Source organism: Centrocercus urophasianus, unplaced genomic scaffold (assembly GCF_019232065.1).
Source record: "Centrocercus urophasianus isolate 14NV4802_14NV808 unplaced genomic scaffold, USGS_Curo_1.0 seq_45, whole genome shotgun sequence".
Classification (NCBI taxonomy): Eukaryota; Metazoa; Chordata; class Aves; order Galliformes; family Phasianidae; genus Centrocercus; species Centrocercus urophasianus.
The window spans coordinates 1,023,679-1,044,730 of NW_024885033.1; the positions used below are offsets into that span (position 1 = coordinate 1,023,679).

Here is a 21,052-nt window from a genome sequence, read left to right on the forward strand (position 1 = left end):
CCTTGGATCTTGTGCTTTCTTCTGTGTAGAACCTATCTCTGTGAGGACAGAATGTAGTTCCCTTGCTCCATCCTTTTGGTGTCTGGGACATTTTTTAAGCTGCATGTTTCAACTTGTAGCCTTGTCACTAGCCTGGGCAGATCATCCACTAGCTCACACTGCATGCAGCTGTTCTCATCACTGACACAGGATGCCTGTGAAAAGCTCAGGCACTCTGTGCAGGCAGTGGTCTGGGTGGCTGCAGGTTTGCTTCAAGGATCAGTTTAGGTTTCATCATCCTTCCCCATGGGTAGATGTTGTGGCTCTCTGTTGAGTTGATACCGTGACTAGTGTCTCTGTTCTCAGAGGGTGCAAATCCTATAATGAGAGGATTATGGCTCTGTGCTTAGAGGGCAATAATCACCTACTGAATTTACCTCTCTAATCAACACAGTGATAGCTCTCCATGCTCGCCCTGCCTGCATGAACTGACGCCTTGGATGCTGGTGGTTGCTCACAGATGCTGCCTTTGTAAATGCTGGGAGATTCCGTTGTTCCTGCTGGCTCTGCCCATGTTGCATTGCAGATCCACACTTCTGAGTTTGCAGTTCTAGCTGCAGTATTGCCTTACTGGGAAATGCTTCCCAGCACTCTGCTCTGGAGCTGGTCCCTTGAGTCTTCACTGAGGTGGAGGTTACAGTGGATTACAGTGAGTTCACGGTTTTAGACACAGAAAGAACTTACAGAAGGATCTCATCTCAACATTAGCCAGACTTTGGCAACAGGGGTAATGAGACAGATATACATTCTGACATGCCTGGTAGGCCTTAGATCTGCCTTGGTACACATGTACAAGAGCTATCAGACAGTTCCATATTCCCTTGTGCTGTGAATGCCCTCACTGTACTTCCTCTGATGTAAGGTGAGGAAGAAACTTCCATTCAGGTATTTATCACAATATCAGGACTGGACACAGTTGAATACACCAGAAAAATTCCTCTGAATCTAGCAAGACAGGCTCTACTTGTTTGTTCAATATGTACAATGCTGAATACTTCAAACATGAGAAAAAGTATGGATGTGTAAAAGAGCTCTTCTCTTTCTGGGTCTTATTGAACAGTTTTATGGTGCAGAAATAAAAGAATCTTATTCCAAGAGTCCTCAAGTTTTTAAAATATCTCAGCTTATGCCCAGAAAGAGAAAAACTTTGTAAAGATTGCTACTTCAGCATCTATCCCTGCAGCACCTGCAGGCAAAGGTGACAGGCTGATTTATTTTGGCATTTACCAACTCCATCATGCACAAAAAGGATGTAGAAATGGTTAATTTATGAGCCAGTCTCCTCAAAGTCTGTTGTGTATGTACTTATTTCAGGAGATGTGAATGCAGTTCTTAAAGGCATTCAGGAGCATCAGTAGAAGTGGCACAGGTTGCCTTTCTTCATGTCCTCTAGCTTCTTTGAAATCAAAGGAGTCTTTTGTACAACACAATTAAAAAAACATGCAGATTGGTTATTTCCAAAGACCTATGCTTTTCTCCTGCCAGTGATTGCCATATGGTATTTTTGCCTCCTGTAGAATGTTGAACAAGAAATATATAGGAATGAACACTAGTGAAGAAATATGAAAGTTAACGGAAGTACTGCAGAAATGTCGTGTTGATAATTGTTGGGATAAAAATGTAAGGATTAATTCTTATTCCATTTGGCATTAAGAATTCAAGATAAAATGAAACTGCTCTCACACAGCTATAAGACTGTGTTTTATCTTCAGCTTCTTCGCACAGTCTGAACAGATTTCTCAAGCATCACTCTTTCTATTCATATTACCTGAGGAATATGTCCATTATAATTTATCAATGTATCAGATACCCCATGCCAGACTTGTGCACATATTCCTGGGCAGATATCATGCATGGCAGAATTCCCTGCCACACTTTGTCTGATACTGTGAGGAGATCATTCTGACAGGACACCTCCAAGTTACCAATGGAGAAGCCAGGAAGCAGATTATGAATCAGAGAATCGAGGTCTGCCCTGATCTTTTCCTTCTGCTCTGGGAATGAAGCAGGCTTTCAAGGAATGCTGCCTGCTGCTCTAGCCACCCTTGAGAAGAACTCTTATCTCTCTAGATGTCTCCTGTCTGCCCGCCATATACAGGCCTTCTCTTTATACTGGCAAAGGAGCATGAAGTCACATAGCCACATAGACTGTCTTCAGAGAAGACAGCAAGGCCAATGTCAGACCTCCTCAGGAGTGTGCCCATCAGTTCCTTGATGCTCTCCTGTACAGGACAAACAGGAGGGCAGCAAACCGATTGGGCCATCTACAGTCCCAAGGATTGGAGTCACAGAATGCCTGGAACACATTCTCTGGGGATGGTATACACTGGCTGGAGATCTGATGTAATGGAGAAATGCATTGTGCTTTCTTTTTCAACACGAGCAGGCAAGGAAAAAGAAACTGATCTAAAAAGACCTAAAAAGCTAAACTGTTCGTTGACTGCTCCTTAGAAGTAAAGGCAAAACTCCCTCCTGATCAGCCTTGGTCAAAAAGTTGTACTCTGCTGTCACCTGGTGGACAACTTTTAAAGACAAGGAATAAATCGGGTTTCTGGGCGGCGTCAAAACAAAGAAATCTGAGCGCTACAAGGTGTTGAAGTTCAGCAATCATGTAAAAAAATAATTCAACATTCCAATATTTCTGGGGTCACGTATTTCTCCTGTAAGACTTCTGAAAATCTGATGGATTAGTATCAGCATCAATTTCAGTATTTGCTGAATAGAGAATTATATTGCAACAATACTGTTTATTGTATTCATTCTTCTTCCTTCTCAGATATAATACAGTAGATGCAGGATTTATGCTTGAACCTGCTACAGTGCTGGGTGAACTCCAGGAGGAGTGAATAGCAGCCATAAAAGAGAAAGCACTGGTATTCCTGCATGTGCTCCCTTTGATGTTAAGAGATTGTTGCAACTGGATTTACGAAGGGTATTATCAGTCCCATGTCTGACTAGCAAAGCTAGCACAAAGCAGAAGTGATAAAAACCCAGGAGGTGATGTATATAAATAATGGTTTTGTTTACTATTTCTAGCCACCAGTAACAGCAGTGAATATGGTTATTCCTTTACCATTTGGCTATGAGGTTAAAAAAAAATCTGAAAAACAATACTGTAAACAATCAGCAGCCCATCTTTTCTTTTGTCTGCTTTCATGTAAAACAAAACGTTTCATTTGTTTGAGCTCTGTTTAAGGTGCATCAGCTGGGTCTGCCATTAAATATGGTTTGCAAAACAAGCCAGCCTGACAATCAGTGATGTGTTTTAGTTAAGTAATAACTCAGTGTTTAATTTAATAGCATTATGAGTTACCCATGGTCATAAGTCATTTAGAGGCATAGTGATAAAGCTAGGAGTAATGGAATCAAAACTGCCACTTCTGATGGTTTGTATCAGATAGTACTACAAATTTAAGTTCCTTAACATGCATTTGGTTTAGATTTAGTAAGAGTTATTCTATTGCACAATAATTAGGAGCAGACTATTTATTGTGAACACTTACGAAGAACTATCTACAGAACTGTGACTGCACATAACAAATTTGGCCTCAGAAGTGCCAAGCAATGTCTCTGTATGTCTCTTGTGAAACCAACAGAAGATGAAATTTTAGCCTGTCTTCCTCATCGCTTTGTCCATTATAGCAATATTTGTTCATGTTCATGGTGATATTGACATGCCTGTGGCACAAGAAGGAGTTGCATTATGAGGGAACACTTCTGAAAACTCCAGGCAGACTTTTGAGGTCATGCAGCCAGGATACCCAACGTAGCAGAGCATGGAATAAAAGCCTTATAACTTCTTAAAGTGTAGCGCAGATGAGCTGATACCATGATTGAATCTCCTCTCATACCACTTTCCTTCCATTACTGTAAGAATCAGAGAGATCACTGTTGGCTTGAATAACTGTTTCCCTCATCTCAGGTAGCATGTTTAGGACCACGGCAGGCCTAACACATGACTCATCTATACTAAGCTACCTCTGCCAACGTGCCAGGCATGAGTTCACAGATCCAGTAAGCATGGTAACTTGTATGTTTTATTCTATTCAGAGAAGTAGCATTTGGTCAAAATTACATCTCTCCGGATGTGCTGTGATCCAGCAGGGACATGAGAAATAATAGCAAGGCTGTTAAGAAACGTAGAAACAAACAAGAAAACTCATCTCCCCTGTGATTTCAGCCTTCAGAATTCTGGCATGATGATCATAGAGATGAGCATAAACTCAGCAATTTAGGTAACATAGAGAAAAACACCCTAATCTGAAGTTGCATCTGGAGCCTGGCTTGGTCAGACAGAAATTGAAGATTGCAGGCTAGTGACAGAAACACTGCAGAAAATGTAACAACTGGATAAATACCACCACAACGCATTGGTTTGTACAGTATGTTGTTCATCTAACTACTGTTTTGCAGCCTCCAACAACTTGGAGGACTTGACAACCCCTGAAGCAGGAAGTGAATGTTGTTAAGGCTAAAAATAAGATTGACCAAGAGGGCACAGCTCCTATGAGGAAAAAATAAAAATGAATTTAAAAAGAAAAAACAGTAATTCCAGTTTTCACTTCAACAATTGTACAGGAGAAGCTATTAGCACATCCTCTGATATGTCCATACCAAATAAACTGATGCAATATTACATGAATATTACAAGACGTGGAGTTGAATCATGCAATGAAGGAGGTTTGCTGAGAGAAAGCTTCATTATGGGATAGACCTTGAAACAGGAAAGACAGCAGAAAAAGCATGGAGACTCGTAGTCATCAGTTTTGTTTCGCAACACGCATTTGTTGATGTGAATTATTCTCATTCCAAAAGCTTGTGATTTCTGCCTAGATTTTTGTTTGTCCGTGTTTTTACGATTCTGGGCTAAATATTGACCTTAAAAGCTGAGTAACTGACAGATACTGTTTGAAGCTCAAATGGATAGTGTCAATTAAGGGAGATACCAGATTCTCTTCCCCTCCCTTTTTGCAGGAGGAACAACTTACCACCCTACTTCTACCTTTTATTAGTAGTGTTTACTTTCAGACAGTTCAAGCCTCTTGCGGAGTGCTTCTGTTCATTAAGATAAAATCCAGGATTTGGAGTGGGCACCTCCAACATACATGTTCACATGCCAAGATTATGAGAAGGACAAGAACTCCTCTTGTATGCCATTTTTCTGATAGCAACAGTCAGTTGTAAGGTTTGATGGCAGAAAGCCCAGGAAATTTGTTCAAAGCCTGGATTCTTTTTGTGCAGAAACCTCTGATTCGACCGTATTCAAACAAAAGTAGTGTCAGTTCATGTCAGTGTCTCGAGTTTTCTATGGTTATTGTTTGGTTATTGCCCTCCAAAGCTAGATGTGATTCCTCATGTTGTCATTTCAATCATTTTAACTTCTCTTCCCACAAGATTAAAAGTCATGGAATCAGGAGGAAGGCTTTAATCTTTTCCTCTGAGAGTCTGGTTGGCTAAAGCTGCTCAGCAGAAATGCTTGCACGAGTTAAACAGAAAACTGAACATTAGGCTTTGTATCCAGGTATAATGGCCACATATGCCATATTATTATAAAACATAAGAAGGCATTCTGCACACATTTTAAAACACCTTCAAAGCTTCATGTGCACATAGGGTTTTTTTTTGTTTTTTGTTTTTTGTTTTTTTTTTTGCTGGATTTTTAATTCCAATCATGTCTCTTCAGCTATAGCAGTGTTGGAGAAAATTCCTCGTAATGCTAAAAGATTGGATAAGCTGAAGAGATTTTAAAGCAGTGAGGTATTCAAGTTCTATAAGAACATAAAAGATGTTAAGGTCAGTATGCCACTTCCTGATTTACATCTGTAGTAGTGGAATACATTCTACCCATTCTGAAGAGTAATTTTTCCTATACATTGAAATTCTACCTCAAGTCATTAAAGGAAACATCCCATTCTGTCCTATAGTAAGCTTCAGCAAACTGTTATCCTATTGTTAATTCTCCTGTATTATCCTATTTCAGTGTTAGCACACCTAAGTTGGGAACAAGGTGAATCTACTTATCAGATTGCAGCAGTCTGCAGATAAATAATCTGATTTCTCTGTAAGCCAGATGTTATAGTTATGTGAGTGGGACAAGGTATGGAGCTGGGGAAAAGAAAAATTTCCTCTGACATTAATTTTGAAATCTAAAAAATTGGTCACAAAAGGAGAAAATGGAAAGCTGGAAGCTTGCAAAAATGGAGAATTTGTCTTACCATGTTCCTTTCATTAGGCCAAAAAATAAATGAACCTGTAAATAAACATCTTTTAACTTGTAAGATGGTGTTTGCTCCTTCAATTGTTTGAACATCTGATTTAGATGTTGCTGGACATAGAGGAAGAGGAGAGCAGAATAGGATAGGGTAGGTTAGGATAGAAAATAGAATAATTTGGTAATTTCTTCCCTGAAAGAGGCTGCTAATACTGTCTCATAGTCAGTGAAAACTTAGGTGATGGCTGTCTAGCCTTTTGCCTTTCCTGGGCTGCACTGAGTGAAGAGGAATTGTGTTGGACTCTGCCTATGTAGGTTGCACCAAAAGTAGTGCCTCCTATTTATTTCCGTGGAAACTACAACATAGACAAAGAAAATAACAAATGCTACTTTTGTTGAAAATCAGTTGACATAGCCTAACTGGGTAGTTCAGAAAATATATATGTGTATCTACTGTACGAAGCCTATTTGGTCCCCTTTTTATTTGCTCATACGTGCATGTTACACGCACACTCACACAAAATCTCTGTTGCAACGTTCTTCCTGGAATTGACTGAAGTAAAAAGGAAAGCTGCTTCTTTTTTCAAAGCCACCCATTCTGCCCTCTTAAGGCAGGTAGAATTAAATTAAGGAAATGGGATGGAAATGTGAAAAGGAAGAGTACACAAGTATTTAAACCTACAGCCTTCTTCTGATAATTCAGATCTTCAATTTGAATTTGAATGGAGATTTTCAAATTGCACAAATTGTGAAACATCTGAGATGGGTGAGGGCCAGTGGTGTTATACAAACAGTGTTAAGTTTCTGGAACTGCAGTATGCTCCTTTACATACATCCAGTGCTAGCGAGAGAAATGAAAGAACAGAGAATCGATCTCTGAGAGCTACAGCTGTGATAGAAAGTGGTTTGCTGTGTATTTTAGCCAGAATAGTGAGCGCTGAAATGTTGCGAATTAGTGACTTTATATTAATAATTTTAATTTGAAATGAATGAATCTGAATTGCATATGTATAATTATATGCATTATCATATATATATACATATTATATGTTTCAGTCTATCACTGATTGCATGCTGTAGTGGAAATGCTAAGTCATGGCTCAAAATAGTAATTGAGAACCCAATAGGAAGGCAGGGCCAACCCAGGGGAGCTCAGATGCATGTAATACACATAAGTAAACAGAAGGAGTGGAGGCATGAAATGTACTTGATTGGCCAGAAAGGATGGAGCCAGGATCCACCCTTCCCAGGCCTCATTTAAGGGTTGGCAACAGAGACGAGGGTATCTCTTTTGGAGGTCCTTGTCTACCTGAGGACCCTACAGGCTTTCTGAAGATAAGCAGTTTCTTTTTCTTATTTTTCCACCCACTGCCATTGTGCTTGGGCTGATCCTCACTTGCTGCAGCAGCATGGGATCTTGCTGCTCTGCTGTCATTGTGCTTTCCATTGCATTACACCAATATATTGTGAGTATTTTTTTGTGTTTATGATGTGATGCTATTTTGCAGAAATATTGACTGTCTTGCTAGTTAAGTACTAGTACTTACTAGCTAAGTACTGTTATAGTGCTTGGATAACATTAATGACAATCTTTTTCCAGGGGAAACATTTTAGAGGGTTCTTAGGGGCTTGTGTTAATTGTGCTATACTGTGCTACTGTGCTACTGTGTGTAGCTTCATATATAGGATTCTTCCTATGGTACATATTAACAGACTTCTAATAGATCTGGCTACATTTTCAGAAATGTGTAATGCTGTGTAGTGTAATTCTGGATTAGCTCTGAGTGAGGCAATATATGAATACAAGACCTGTGCCTGAGGTGAGTCAGCCACCAAATCAGCGTTTTGCCCTTATGGAGTATCACCTGTAAACTCAGTGTTACTATTACATGGTTAGAGTGATAACTGAACTCTATTGAGGGCTTCTCTTAAAAGCACATTAATGTTCTACTCAAAATCGTAAATCAAGAATTCGGGAATACAGGTATCAAAAACTAGACATGAAGCAACCAGAAGAGGGGAAAGAAAGTAATAGAAGGAAGATGTCTTGGTTCTTTTAGTACAGACACTGCTGCAGCATATATTACTGTTAACATTTTCAAATTTCCGGAGAGCACTCAAATGTTTGTTTCTTATCTGTCTCGTCCCTTCAGGGAACTACTGGAATGCAGCCTCCTTCATCACATCATCATCCTACCTTCATTTCTCCACCTTTCAAGGGGAAACCAGTGCAGATATCTCTTTCTATTTCAAAACATCAGCCTCAGATGGAGTATTTCTTGAGAATCTGGGAAATACTGACTTCATCAAACTAGAGCTGAAATGTAAGTATTTGCTTTTTCCCTAACTTTGCTTGGAACCTGAAGCAGGTTTATACCAGATAACTGATGTTAAGAGAAGTGTATTGTTTAGCAAAACATGTAAGTTCAATTAAGTCAGGAAATGAACATCCAAATCAAACTATTTGACTTGTTTTCAGGTTGCCAGGAGGAACAGCTGGAGTCTATTTGGTTTATTTATAAAGGAAAGAAACTGACAGAACTGGTAACACAGTTATAAAAAGGACTTAATATTTTTTCAAAATCGTATGCCAGATGTATTAATTTAAAGTATGTGTCTTCAGCTCTGTGTTCAGAGACCAGTCTAATCAGCACTGTAAGGATCCAGAGCTGAAAACTGGCATGTGATATTTAAAATCTCTTTTAAAAATCTCATATAATTAACATTTTGCCAGCATTATCTAATAATGAAGCTGTTGATCTGAAAAAGAGTGCTTAATATATCAGGAGGCAAATTGACTTTATTATTTAAGCTTCTGATGTCCCAGGGGCAAGCATTCCAAGCGAGACTTTGAAATGTTTAGCCGTACTCTACTTAGTGAAACTGAAGTGGTTGAATTAGGGGGAAAATAATGTTTTATTTCTCCTTTCTTCTCCTTCAACTCTTTTTAGCCTGCCATAAACTGGAGTAGTGGCAGGCCTGCAGTGCTACATGCACTTGTTATTACAGATTCTAGAGATGTGTTACAGTGCTATGGCTCTGTGAGTGTAACTAGTTCTTTGCACTCTAGTATAGAGAAGAGTGTCTGCTTCGGTTTGCTGTGGAAGCTGATGTCAGAGGTCAAGAACTCAGTTCTAAACGTACATGTGCAAATTCAATGGCAAAAGTTGCTAATGCTAAATGGGGAATGCATCTGCCTCTGCTCAACTCCAACCTCCAGTCCCTGAAGCTAAGCCATAGATTACAAATATTTTACGGCAGAAACATCATCTATAGAAACAGCCTGTAAGGCCAAATGTACCGCTGCTGTTTAACAAAACTGTCCTGGGTGCATTTGCCGAAATGTGCAGAGCAGGCCACGTGAACATCATTGCATTCACTCTAGCTTTTCTTTCCTGGAAACTCGGTTTTGAAATTTTCAGAGTCCTGGAGAATACTCCTTTCTGCAGCTTTAAGTTTATGACAGTCACAGCTCAAAAGGGTTAAACACTGTGGTTTTAGCAACAAAGACAAATTCATTCTCTTTTCTAAATTACGCATTTATATAATTAATAGTGGTTTCATCTAGTTTTCATTACAGTTTGTTTCATTCCAATCTGCAGTTAGTTTTGTTGGAATTCATTGAATTGAAAAGCAGAGTTTCAGGTTTTCAAATGGTCCTTGCGTGGCTTACACACCATCAACTTCTTCAAGAGTTTACTTCAACTTCATAGAACTCTGATAAAATTGATATGCGGCTTTGTTTCTTAATAGGAACACAAAATGAAGTCAGTAAGATAACTAGAGTTACCTTTAAACCCTAGAGAAGGCTGCCCTTGGCAACGTACTTTCTAGTTAACCCATCAAGTTCTCCAGCAGAACTGTTATTTTGCACTAAAGCTTTTCATGTAATAGTCCATTATCTGACTCAATTCTTTCTGGAGAATGTCCCATGTTTCCATAGGACTTGTTTCTTGAGACCTAATATGGTGTTTTGGGCAGTAGCATGGAGTGCAAGATATGTTTCAAGCCACCCAGGTTTGCCTCTATCATGGTAAGCACATAATACTTACCATCGTGAGATCGTGACAAGGTGACATAATCAACCTGCCATACCTCCCCATATTTACACTTTTGCTATCAACTTTTCCCCTCAGAGAGGTTTCCTTCTCTTGGCTTGTTTAATTGTGGTGCATGTTTCACAATAGTATATGCAATAGCATCCATAGTTCAGTCCACCCCTCGGTCTCTAGCCCACTTATATGTTGCATCTCTTCCTTGATGTCCAGAGGTCTCATGGGCCCAATGAACTAAAAATAACTCACCCTTGTTTTGCCAGACCAAGCCTATTTGAGCCACCTCAGCTTTGGCAGCTTGATCTATCTGTTGGTTATTTTGTTCTTCTCCAGTAGCCCAATTCTTGGGCTCATGAGCATCTGCATGGCACACCTTTACAATCATATTCTTTATTTGGGCAGCAATGTCTTTCCATAGTTCAGCAACCCCTCTGTTGCAAGTTTTTTGTTTTCACTGCTGTAACCACCCACATAAGGCATTTGCCACTGTTAACAAGTCAGTATAAAGAAAAATCTTTGGCCACTTCTCCCATTCAGCAACATCTAAGGCTACTTAAACAGCCTTCACCTCAGCAAATTGTCTTAACTTTTGCTTCAGTGGCCTCTGCCACTTGTCATGTAGGGCTCCCCATAGCAGCTTTCCACCTGTGATGTTTCCCCTCTGTGTGACAATCCCTGTTCCCTGATCATATTTCTTTCAGTTTTCTGGTAATTCAATCTGGGCATCTTCAGCATGCTGTACCTCTTCTGCTGGTGATGTTCCAAACTTCTTACCTTCAAGCCAGTCCATGATCACTTCTAAGATTTCTGGATGACTGAGGTTCCCCATTCAAGCTTGCTGAGTAATCAACGAAGTCTGCTTACTCCAAGTGGCATCGTTAGCATGTTGGGTGGCGGGAACCTTTCCTTTAAACATCCAGTTGAGTTTCAGCAGTCAAGATGCTACAAGGAGCTCCGCTTCAGTACAAATTACTTTGGAATCAGCTCAAACCCTCTTACATGTGGCAAATATCTCCTTCACAATTGGAGTGCAGTACTCTTTGGACCCCTGTGTGCTTGACTCCAGAATCCTAGGGGTTGGGCCTTGAGTCTCTCCTGAGCTCTGCCACAAGCTCCAAGTGGGACCTTTCTCTCCAGCAGCAGTGTAAAGGATGTTCTTTCCATCCTGTCACATCCATTCTGGCTCCAGAGCCACGGCACGGGCTACATCCTGTTTAATTTGCTCAAAAACCTACTGCTGCTCTGGACCCCACTTAAAATTAAACTTCTTCCACGTCACCTGATAAAGGGAACTAACAGTGAGGCTATAGTTTAGAGCATGCATTCTCCAGAAGCCCACTCTGCGCAGAAAAGATTGTGCATTTTTCTTACTACCGGATGTAGATATGGGTGTAATTTTGTTGATCACGTCTATTGGGATGTGATGATGTCCTTCTTGCTGCTTAATACCAAGGAACTGAATTTCCTGTGAAGATCCTTCCACTTTGTTTTGCTTAATAGTGAAACCAGCTCACAGAACGATCTTGATTATCCTGTCTCCTTTTGTGAAAACTTCCCTTGCTGTATCACCTCACGCAAAAATTTCATCAATCTACAGTGTGTGCTCAGGAGCACTGCATTATTCTAGTGCAATAGGGATCAACCCATGGCAAATTTTTGGACTGTATTTTCATCCTGGGGGCAGACGATTCCAAGTATACTGAGCCCCCCTCTAGGTGAAAGCAAACCATGGTCTACATTCTGCGGCCAGAAGAATGGAGAAAAAGACATTAGCAATGTCAATTGTAGAATACTACTTGGCTGCTTTTTATTCCAATTCATACTGGAGTTCTAGCATATCTGGTACAGCAGTACTCAGTAGGGGTATGACTTCATTCAGACCACAGTAGTCTGCTGTCAGTCTCCACCGGATTTATACCTTGGTCATATGGGGCTGTTAAAAGGTGAGTGAGTTTTGCTTATCACTCTCTGAATCTCCAGTTGATGAATCAACTCACAAAAGGGGAGCAAGGAATCCCTGTTGGTGTGGTCGTGCCATCTGTGCACCATTTTTGTAGCAATCGGTGCCTGTTGCTCTTCTACTTGTAGCAACCCCACAACAGATGGATCTTCGGATAGGCCAGGCAAAACAGACAGCTGCTTAACACCGTCTGTGTCAACAGCAGCTATTCCAAGGTCTCATTGATACCCCTTGGGATCCTTAAAATATCCCTTTCTAAGGTAATCAATACCAAGTATACATGGAGCCCCCCAGCCTCAGGTGATCATGAAACTGATCTTGGCTTACAGTGGGAGCAGCACTGTTTCACCCATCCTCTTCTACTGATCCAAACATTTGAAACTGCATGATGAGCAGTTATCAGAAAAGACCGAGGCAAAAAGTTGTTGAGTATCTCAAACTTCTTTTGTTGTTACCAGGTTGTCTTTGTCACTCACCAGAGGGTACACTCTCCTGGACTTCCCTTTTCTGGTTGAGGTATCTGTAGAAGCCCTTCTTGTTCTTGGCACCCCATGCCAAGTTTGGTTCAAGTTGGACCTTGGCATTTGTGACCCCATCCCTACACAGCCCAGCTTCCTTATATTCTTCCCAAAGTACGTGTCCCTTTTTCCACTGGTTGTGCATCTTCTTATTACTCTCCAGTTTGACCAGCATGTCCTGGTTCAGCCACACATATCTTTTGCCTTCCTTTCCTGCCTTGCTACACCTGGGGATGGAGAGCTCTTGCACACTGAGGAAAGCTTCCTTAAAGATCTGACAGCTCTGCTCTGCACCCTTGCCTATTTGGACAGATTCCCAGGGTATTTTGTCGACTAACTCCCTGAACAGCTGAAATTTAGCTTTCCTGAAATTTGATATCCTAATTTTACTCCTTGCCTGTCTCATATCCCTCTAGAGCATGAACTCAACCATAGCATGGTCTCTACAGCCCAGGCGGCCTCTACTCCTGATGTCACCAATCAGTTCATTTGCACTGATGAGCATCAGGTCCAGTACTGCATCACCCTGGTGGGGCTGTCTATTACTTGACTCAGGAAGTTATCCTTACTGCGTTCCAGTAGCCTCCTGGATTGTCTACAGCTCACCACGCTTCTTTTCCAACAATGTCTGGGTGGTTGAAGTCCCCTAGCAGGACAAACACTTGCAATTGCGACACCTCCTGGAGCTGGAGGTGGAAGGCCTCGTCAGAAGCCTCCACTTGATCAGGTGGCCTAAGTAGATGCTGATTACAAGGCTCCCTTTGCTGCCTTGCCTCTAACTTAGTCACCCATAAGCACTTTAATAGCTAATATTTGTACTTGAAGAGAAAAGTCCCATGTTGCTTCTTGTGTTTGGTTGCTTCTAGGCTACTTAACTGAGACATGCTTAACTTCTCCAAAATCAGCCAAGGAACAGTGATGACCATGAACCACGATTCCCATTGCTTTTTGCCTCCTCCTTAACAGCATTCATTCCCCCGGACTGAATGCTCTAACAGATGATCAGTTCATATATTTTCTTACAGATTTTAATAATTTTATAACTCTTTTCTTCAGGGGTATCCAGAAATGGAATTCTATGAAATCAATGAGTTTTCTACATCGTTCTCTTTAAATTATGACATGTTCATGTAAATGCAGCTTACATCTTCCACTGCTTTATCTTTGTAGCTGAGCAGGGAGACTGTTGTGACCTTCATTGTTGGGTTTTTTTTTTTGTTTCTTTGTTCTTTTGTTTTTTTTCAATTCAGTTGTTATTTTGCTTTCCTAGCAGAAGGTCACCTTTTTTGAAGAACAATCCCCTGGGAAAGCACTTTGCATAAGCCACATGTCAAAGACTGCATAGGAAACTAAGAAATATCTCCATCCCAGGGGCCAGTAGGATGCTGACAAACTAAATGGAAAAGCATTAAAATTTTTCAGGGAAATCTTTGACCCAGATGTTTTTTCAAACTCTTATCCTATTCTGGGACAATATGAAAGTTGGAAGCAAACAAAACAAAAACAAAAGCAAACGAAAGATCCCACCATATCTGAAAAACTGCAAGTATAAATCTTCTACAGGTAAGATTTATTATCAGCAGTGGTATGTGTACAGAAAAGCCTGATATTCAAACATGGCAACTGATGGCCCATGAGAGAAATCTGTTATCTCTTTATTCTTGTGCCTAATCAGCAAAGGCCATAGGTGCTGAGGCTTCTGTGTGGGATCAAGTCAAAAGCAGCAAAAAAAATCTGAATGGAGAACTTGCTAACTCTGACCAATAAATAATTTTAAGCATAGGGATGTGGGAAAATCAAGATGATCAGTAGCTCTACTGTAATTAACTTAGTCTCAGAGTATGATTTGTTGAGTACAGATTGGTATTCCCCAGTGACAACATGTCCAGCACTGCACAGAGCTGTATAGCATCCCTGAAGCATTACCTCTCTCCTTTCAAGGGTGTTGGGGTGCTTTTCTCATTGCCACAAATGCCATTTTGGTAGAAATTTTATGGCACAGTTTATCAGGTACAAATTGTGTAAAATTCAAGGTGGGAAATAGTTGGCTGTAGAAAACACAGTTGTCCTCAACTTCAGTTTGTACTGTGCTAAAAACACAACAAATCATTCCTAGTCCAACCATTCATCCAAGGAAATTTTCTTCGTGTCCAGTCAGCTTTGTGTTAAATGCTAAAACTGCACATGCTCTGTTAGTTTCTTCATTTATGCTCATCTTTTTCAGGCAAAATACAAATATTTACTGAACAAAAATACTGAGTATCTTAGGCATGTAACAGAAACAGTCTTCCTATGTCCTTGAATTTATATCCTCACTGTCACAGGTAACCACAGTACATAACCTGTATTTGTCTTCTCAAATATGTCAAACTCTATTGAAAACAGAATTGATTTTTGCCTGCTGGAATAACCATTTTGGTCTTTTACGAGATAAAAGAGGTGATTCAAGACAGCCAGCATAGCTTCACTAAGGGCAGATTGTGCCTGACCGATCTGGTTGCCTTCTGTGATGGAGTGATAGCTTCAGTGGGCGGCAGAAGAGCAGCGGGTGTCATCTACCTGGACTTCTGCAAGGCCTTTGACATGGTCCCTCACCACATCAATTGGAGAGGTGTGGATTTGAAGGATGAAATGTTCGATGGATCAGGAATTGGCTGGCTGGATGCAGCCAAAGTGTTGTGATCAATGGTTCTCTGTCACAAGAGGGAGGGGGTGGTCACAAGCGTGTCCCTCAGGGGTCGCTCCTGGGACCGGTGCTCTTCAGCATCTCCATCAGTGACACAGACAATGGCATTGAGTGCACCCTCAGCAAGTTTGTAGATGACACCAAGCTGAGCAGTGTGGTTGATACACTGGAAGGAAGGGAAGCCTTGCTTTGTCTTCTTTGCACCTTCGTTTCAGGTGCTTACAGACAGTGATGAGATCCCTCTGAGCTTCTCTTCACTGAATAGGCACTCCCGTCCTTTGTTCATCTTCATCTTCCTTGCCTTTCATTGAACTCTCTCTAGTATATCCATGTCTGTCTCGTACTGGGAGATCTGTATTGGACACAGGACTTCAGATGTGGCTTCACTAGGGCTGAATATAGAGTAAGAGTATAACTTCTCTCAGTGCTGATAGTACTTTGCCTAATATAGCCCAGGATGCCATTCACCTTCTTCTGCTGCAAGGGCACACTGCTGGTTTGTGTTCAAATTGGTGTCCACCAGGGTGCTGAGTTACATGAACAGCTGCTTTCCAGTAGCACAGCCTCCAGCAAGTTCTGGTGGCATCCTCAGATGCAGGACGTTGCACTTCCCTATGTTGAACTGCATAATGTTCCTAATCAGTCCATTTCACCAGCATGCTGAGATTCCTCTGGATGGCTGCACAAACTTCAAGTATATCAGCCATTCCTCCTAGTTTTAAATCATCAGCAAATCATCTGACAGTGCACCCTGGCCCATCATCCCAGGGCAGAATGCTGGATTAGATACTGGGTAAGTTTGAAACCAGTATTGACTCCAGGGGTACCCCAAGAATCTAGATTCTGTGTTTATTTACCAGTCAACCTTGGCTAGTTACTGGTACACTGTCACTGTATTTCCTACCTTCCAACTTTCATCTTCCTTCCCTACACTGGCAGTATAAGATCCAAGATCATGTAATACTGCATGGTCTTTTTTGTTTGCCTTCTTAACCCACAAATACAGAATGTGTCTGATCTGTACGGTGAATTCGCATGTTGGAGAAAATAAGGTTCTTCTGCACAGTAAGAACAATGAGAAGGGCATTGTGTTTGCCAAAGATGCACTTCTACGTTATGAACGGATTGCTGGCTACGACCTTTGAAAATGGAATTGATGAAAGAAACATCTTCAGATTTAATTACACATAATTGCACAAGGCACAGAAATTGTAAATCTAAGTGTAGCCACAAGCCCACAAACCTCAATTTACTGAGGTGGTATATGTGCCAGAAGAGCATAAAAAAATTCACCTTGTTCAGTTTTATGGAATTTCCATCTTATATTGACCAAATACACTAAAAATATAAGAATATTCTTATTACACTAAGACACTTATATACACTAATACACTTATATACACTAAGAATATATATATATTTTTTTTTCTTTTTTAATTCCTCAGTTAAGCAGCTTCAGTTGTTCTTTCAAAGTTTGATCCACATTCACGTTTTTTAAAAGAATCACCTTGAGTTTTAGTGTATTTAGTAAGACAGAAAATAAAATGGTCAGAATGGAAGCTCACTTCCTGAGCTACAGAGTGACTGGCCTTTGTAGAAATCTCAGGTATCTGTGCTGCTTGCTCATTGTGTACGTATTTCTGAAAAATACAGCTGATCACTGAACAGCTGATCAGCTTGCATGTTAAATGATTTATAATCTTTCCTTTCAAAAGTTTGTCTGAATAGTGCCATTTTTGTGTCAAATCAGGATGTGTTTGAGTCCAAAATGCCACATTATCCAAGGCTGTATGTATAGATATAGAGAGACTGAAAACTGTACTTTTAGAGAAAAAAAAAAGACCTGAACAGTTGCTATTTTCCACATAAATAAATAATAAACTGAACTTCTGAATAAATCTGATGATACTGGGTCTGGGTGGGATAAAGGTAGGGTGCAGAGAGAAGAAGGGCTGCAAAGGTGGTCCTTTGGAAACAAGCTAGGTATGGTTCTACTAGTGGGAGATAGTGAGACCTTTTTTTGTTTTGTTTTGCTTGTTAATTTACTTTTTTCTAACCTCTCTATCTGAAGTATTACATTTTCTTTATCTTAGCACATGAGTATTCTCACTTTTTGCTCTTCCTGCTCTCTGGATAGAGTTGGAGTGAGAGGGTGCACAGGTGAGCTGTTCAACTGCTGAGCTGCTGGCCAGAGTAAACCCACCACAGATGCTCGTCCTCTCCTAGTAAAATGCCAGAACAAATCATTTTATCTAGACACTGCCCTGGTTGAAGAATACTATTACACTGTAGACTGAAATTTTCATTCAAATAGAAGCTGAGAATTAAGAATCAGAACTACCAACAGACCTTGCGTGTAAGATGCTGCCATGCAGCCTGTGATTATCTGGATTGATCTTTGCATTGATGTCCTTCATGGTTTGTTTTTTTTTAATCTAGCCAATAATTTCCTCTCCTTTGGTTTTTAAGACTTGTATGTTCATGTTGCCCAGGGATGGATCAGTTCTGTGCTGCCCTTGCACTTCTCTAACTTTCAGCAAGTCAGTAGGTACCTGCGCTGAAAACAAAACTTTGATGAGAAGATTGTTCTGGGATGCTCCTCCTTCCCCAAAAACAAGAAGATTCATTATAAGAATATAATATGAATTTATATGTCTAGTGCACTTACTTTTACATTAGAGCAAATCATTCTCTTCACTAAGCATGAATTTCATTATAAAATAAGTCTTCAGACTGACACAGTCAATATAACATGCATATAGCTGGACTGTACAAGCATGAAGACTTCTACATGAAATATCTCTGCACTTCACTTTCTCTTAAAAAAAAATAATTTCCCTTATTAAAAAAAAAAAAAAAAAAAAAAAAAAAAAAGTACTTCCTACCAGAAGATCAAAAGCTTGCAAACCAAGAAGTATTCTTGCAGCAGTTTCCAATGTCCAGGGTGGTTTTACACTCAGGGAACCCATAAAAATATCAACAATGCTGTCTGTTGCCTCAGAATAAGAGGAATGTGTTACAAAGGCATTCTCATTTTACAGTACTGTAGAAAGATAGTGAAAGACAGTGTTCTGGAAGTAAGACAAGCCTGACAGTGAAGAGATCTGAGGTGTTTCTTCAAAGCAAAATGTAAGGGACAAATACACACATCTCCTTGAAAACAAACATGGATATAACATACTGCAGAAGTACTGAAGAGATTTTACTCTACTGCTTACTTAGCCTGAGTTTATTGTCAGAATCCCTGAAATTATAAGGTGTGATAGCACTAAAATGAAGCATCTTTATTTCTTTAATGGCAAGCTTTGACCAGAGATTTTTCAGGAAAATAAAATGGCATTGTAGCTTTGTATGTTTTAGAAAAACAAATCAAATGGAAGTCTCGGGTGTCTATATTTTTCCTCCTTTGTGAATGCTGTCAATAATAACCCATCCTGTGGTAACTCTTTCATCTAGTGTTTTGCCACTGTAAAATAATTTTTAAAATACATTTAGTATAAACTAAATCTCAGTAGGAAATTTATATTTCTTCAGTCAAAATCATCTATGTACATTCCCTGTACAACCACCAGTATCAATTATACTGATATATCATGATGGAATTCATCATGACCTGATGGAATGCCTAGTAGAACTTACTGGACATTTGTAGAATATCTAAACATTCTTTGAATTTTTTACTATAAAAACAATGCTATAGTGTTTGCTAAGAGTCTATTCCTTTTTCAGTTGGAAAATTTCACATCACTTATTTACCACCATTTCATATATTTATTAGTTTGTTGTAGAAATTAACTGCCTCCCAGAGAAAGAAGAAAAAAGAAAAAACTCTGAAAATTAAAAAAAAAAGAGGAATTTATTTCAAGATCTGCTGATGTTTTAAAAGATTATGAGCATATTTCTCTGATACTATTGAAAATATAAGTGGAAATAAAAATTCTTCTTTCAGTATATATTTCACTCTGAGTTAATTTTAACTGATTTAATTTCTGTCACATGCTGTAGAACGTTTTCAGAATGGCTTCTTGGAAAGCCGTTTCTCTAATTCCTCCTCATTAGAAGGAGCTAAACGTGCTTATAAATTCTGAATGGTGTCTGAGCAGTATGTATTTCTACTTAAATATTTTCAGTTTAAGAAGTGTGGATGCGTATGTTTACAGCATAGTATGGGTTTGATTTCGCTCAATGTTTCAGCTGCTACAGAGGTTTCATTTTCATTTGATGTTGGAAACGGACCTGTGGAAATAATCGTCCGGTCTCCCAGCCAGCTGAATGATGACCAGTGGCATCGGGTCAGGGCAGAGAGGAACGTCAAACAGGCCAGCCTGCAGGTAGATCAGTTGCCTCCAGAAGTCCGGAAAGCGCCGACAGAAGGACACACACGACTGGAATTGTACAGCCAGCTCTATGTAGGTAAGGCGCAGAGGAGATAACCAGGCTTCAGGTACTGGATGAACACTCTGCCCCAGTTAAGCATCAGTTAATTTAACACAGGAAGATGCCTTCCCAAATATTAAAAAAAAATAATAATAAAGAAGGAGAAATAGCAAGCACCTGTGAAACTGCGGAGATAAGAGGATTAGCTAAGAGAAAATATTCGGTACCGGCAATGTGTAATTTTTCGGCAGTAGTGCCAAGCTCCTGTTTTTGGCCAGTTTCTCTCTCACATGTACTTATTTACAATTGAATTTAAAATTTCTGCATAGATCATGCCAGGACTGTGTGAGCCTGCTGTGTCCATCCTAGTCACACAGGTTTGGTCACTGTCCATGCTTTTGCTCTTACTGCAATAGTTTCTCTTTAGTCATATGGGCAGTTTTCCCATTTGCCATAGAATAGAATCACATGGTGTCACAAAAATTCATTCACCAGAACCAAATGAATACAGCTGCTTTCTGGAGATGCTAGTTTCCAGTGCATTTTTTGCGTGTTATTCCAGCAGTACTTGTATTTCTCTGACTGTTAGACCTAGGAATCCAAAAGCCAGACATGGCAAGTGCCACTAGTTGGAATTAAAAGTACATGAAAAAGTGAGCAAAGAAGCAGCACCTTCCTACCTCTTTATATATCTATTAAGTGAGGAAAGGAAGGAAGAAGAAAAAACAGACATTACCTCACTTTTTTCCATGTTAGTCCAGATACAAAAGCATAAATTAATCAAAATACTGTTTAAAGCCTTTCCCTCCTTGGTAAGCAGCACATGTTGCTGTAAACCACTTTAAAAGTGTCATCACCAGAGATACAGCCATTGTTTACACAATGAGTTTCTCCTTTACTGCTGGCTGTGATCCCAATAAAAGCCTGTTTCCAAGTAAATTGAAATATTAATTCTTTTTAGAAGACAAAGCCTTAGACTTTCAAAAGAAATACCAAGACTTTTTATGAAAAGAGAGCTGGAAATATTCAAGCCTGAGTTCTCGGGGAATTGCTAATAACTGTTGATTTTTATAAATTGTTTTGAATTAACACTTGTACCATCCATCTTTTGAAATGCTTGGTACTTGTACTGCCAAACGCTGAATGTCCAAACCTGCAGCTGACTTTCTTTCTTTCTGAATCAGATACATTTCCTATAATTTGCAA

The 21,052-nt window shown here is 39.9% G+C and overlaps 1 protein-coding gene across 1 annotated transcript in view; it reads left to right on the forward strand.

The window, feature by feature from the left end:
- Positions 1-21,052, forward strand: part of CNTNAP2 (contactin associated protein 2) — a 719,384-nt gene that overhangs the window by 622,142 nt on the left and 76,190 nt on the right. The window contains exons 14-15 of the mRNA XM_042834307.1: positions 8,404-8,574; positions 19,664-19,882. Coding sequence (XP_042690241.1) covers positions 8,404-8,574; positions 19,664-19,882 — 390 coding nt within the window. The remainder of the gene's footprint in view (positions 1-8,403; positions 8,575-19,663; positions 19,883-21,052) is intronic.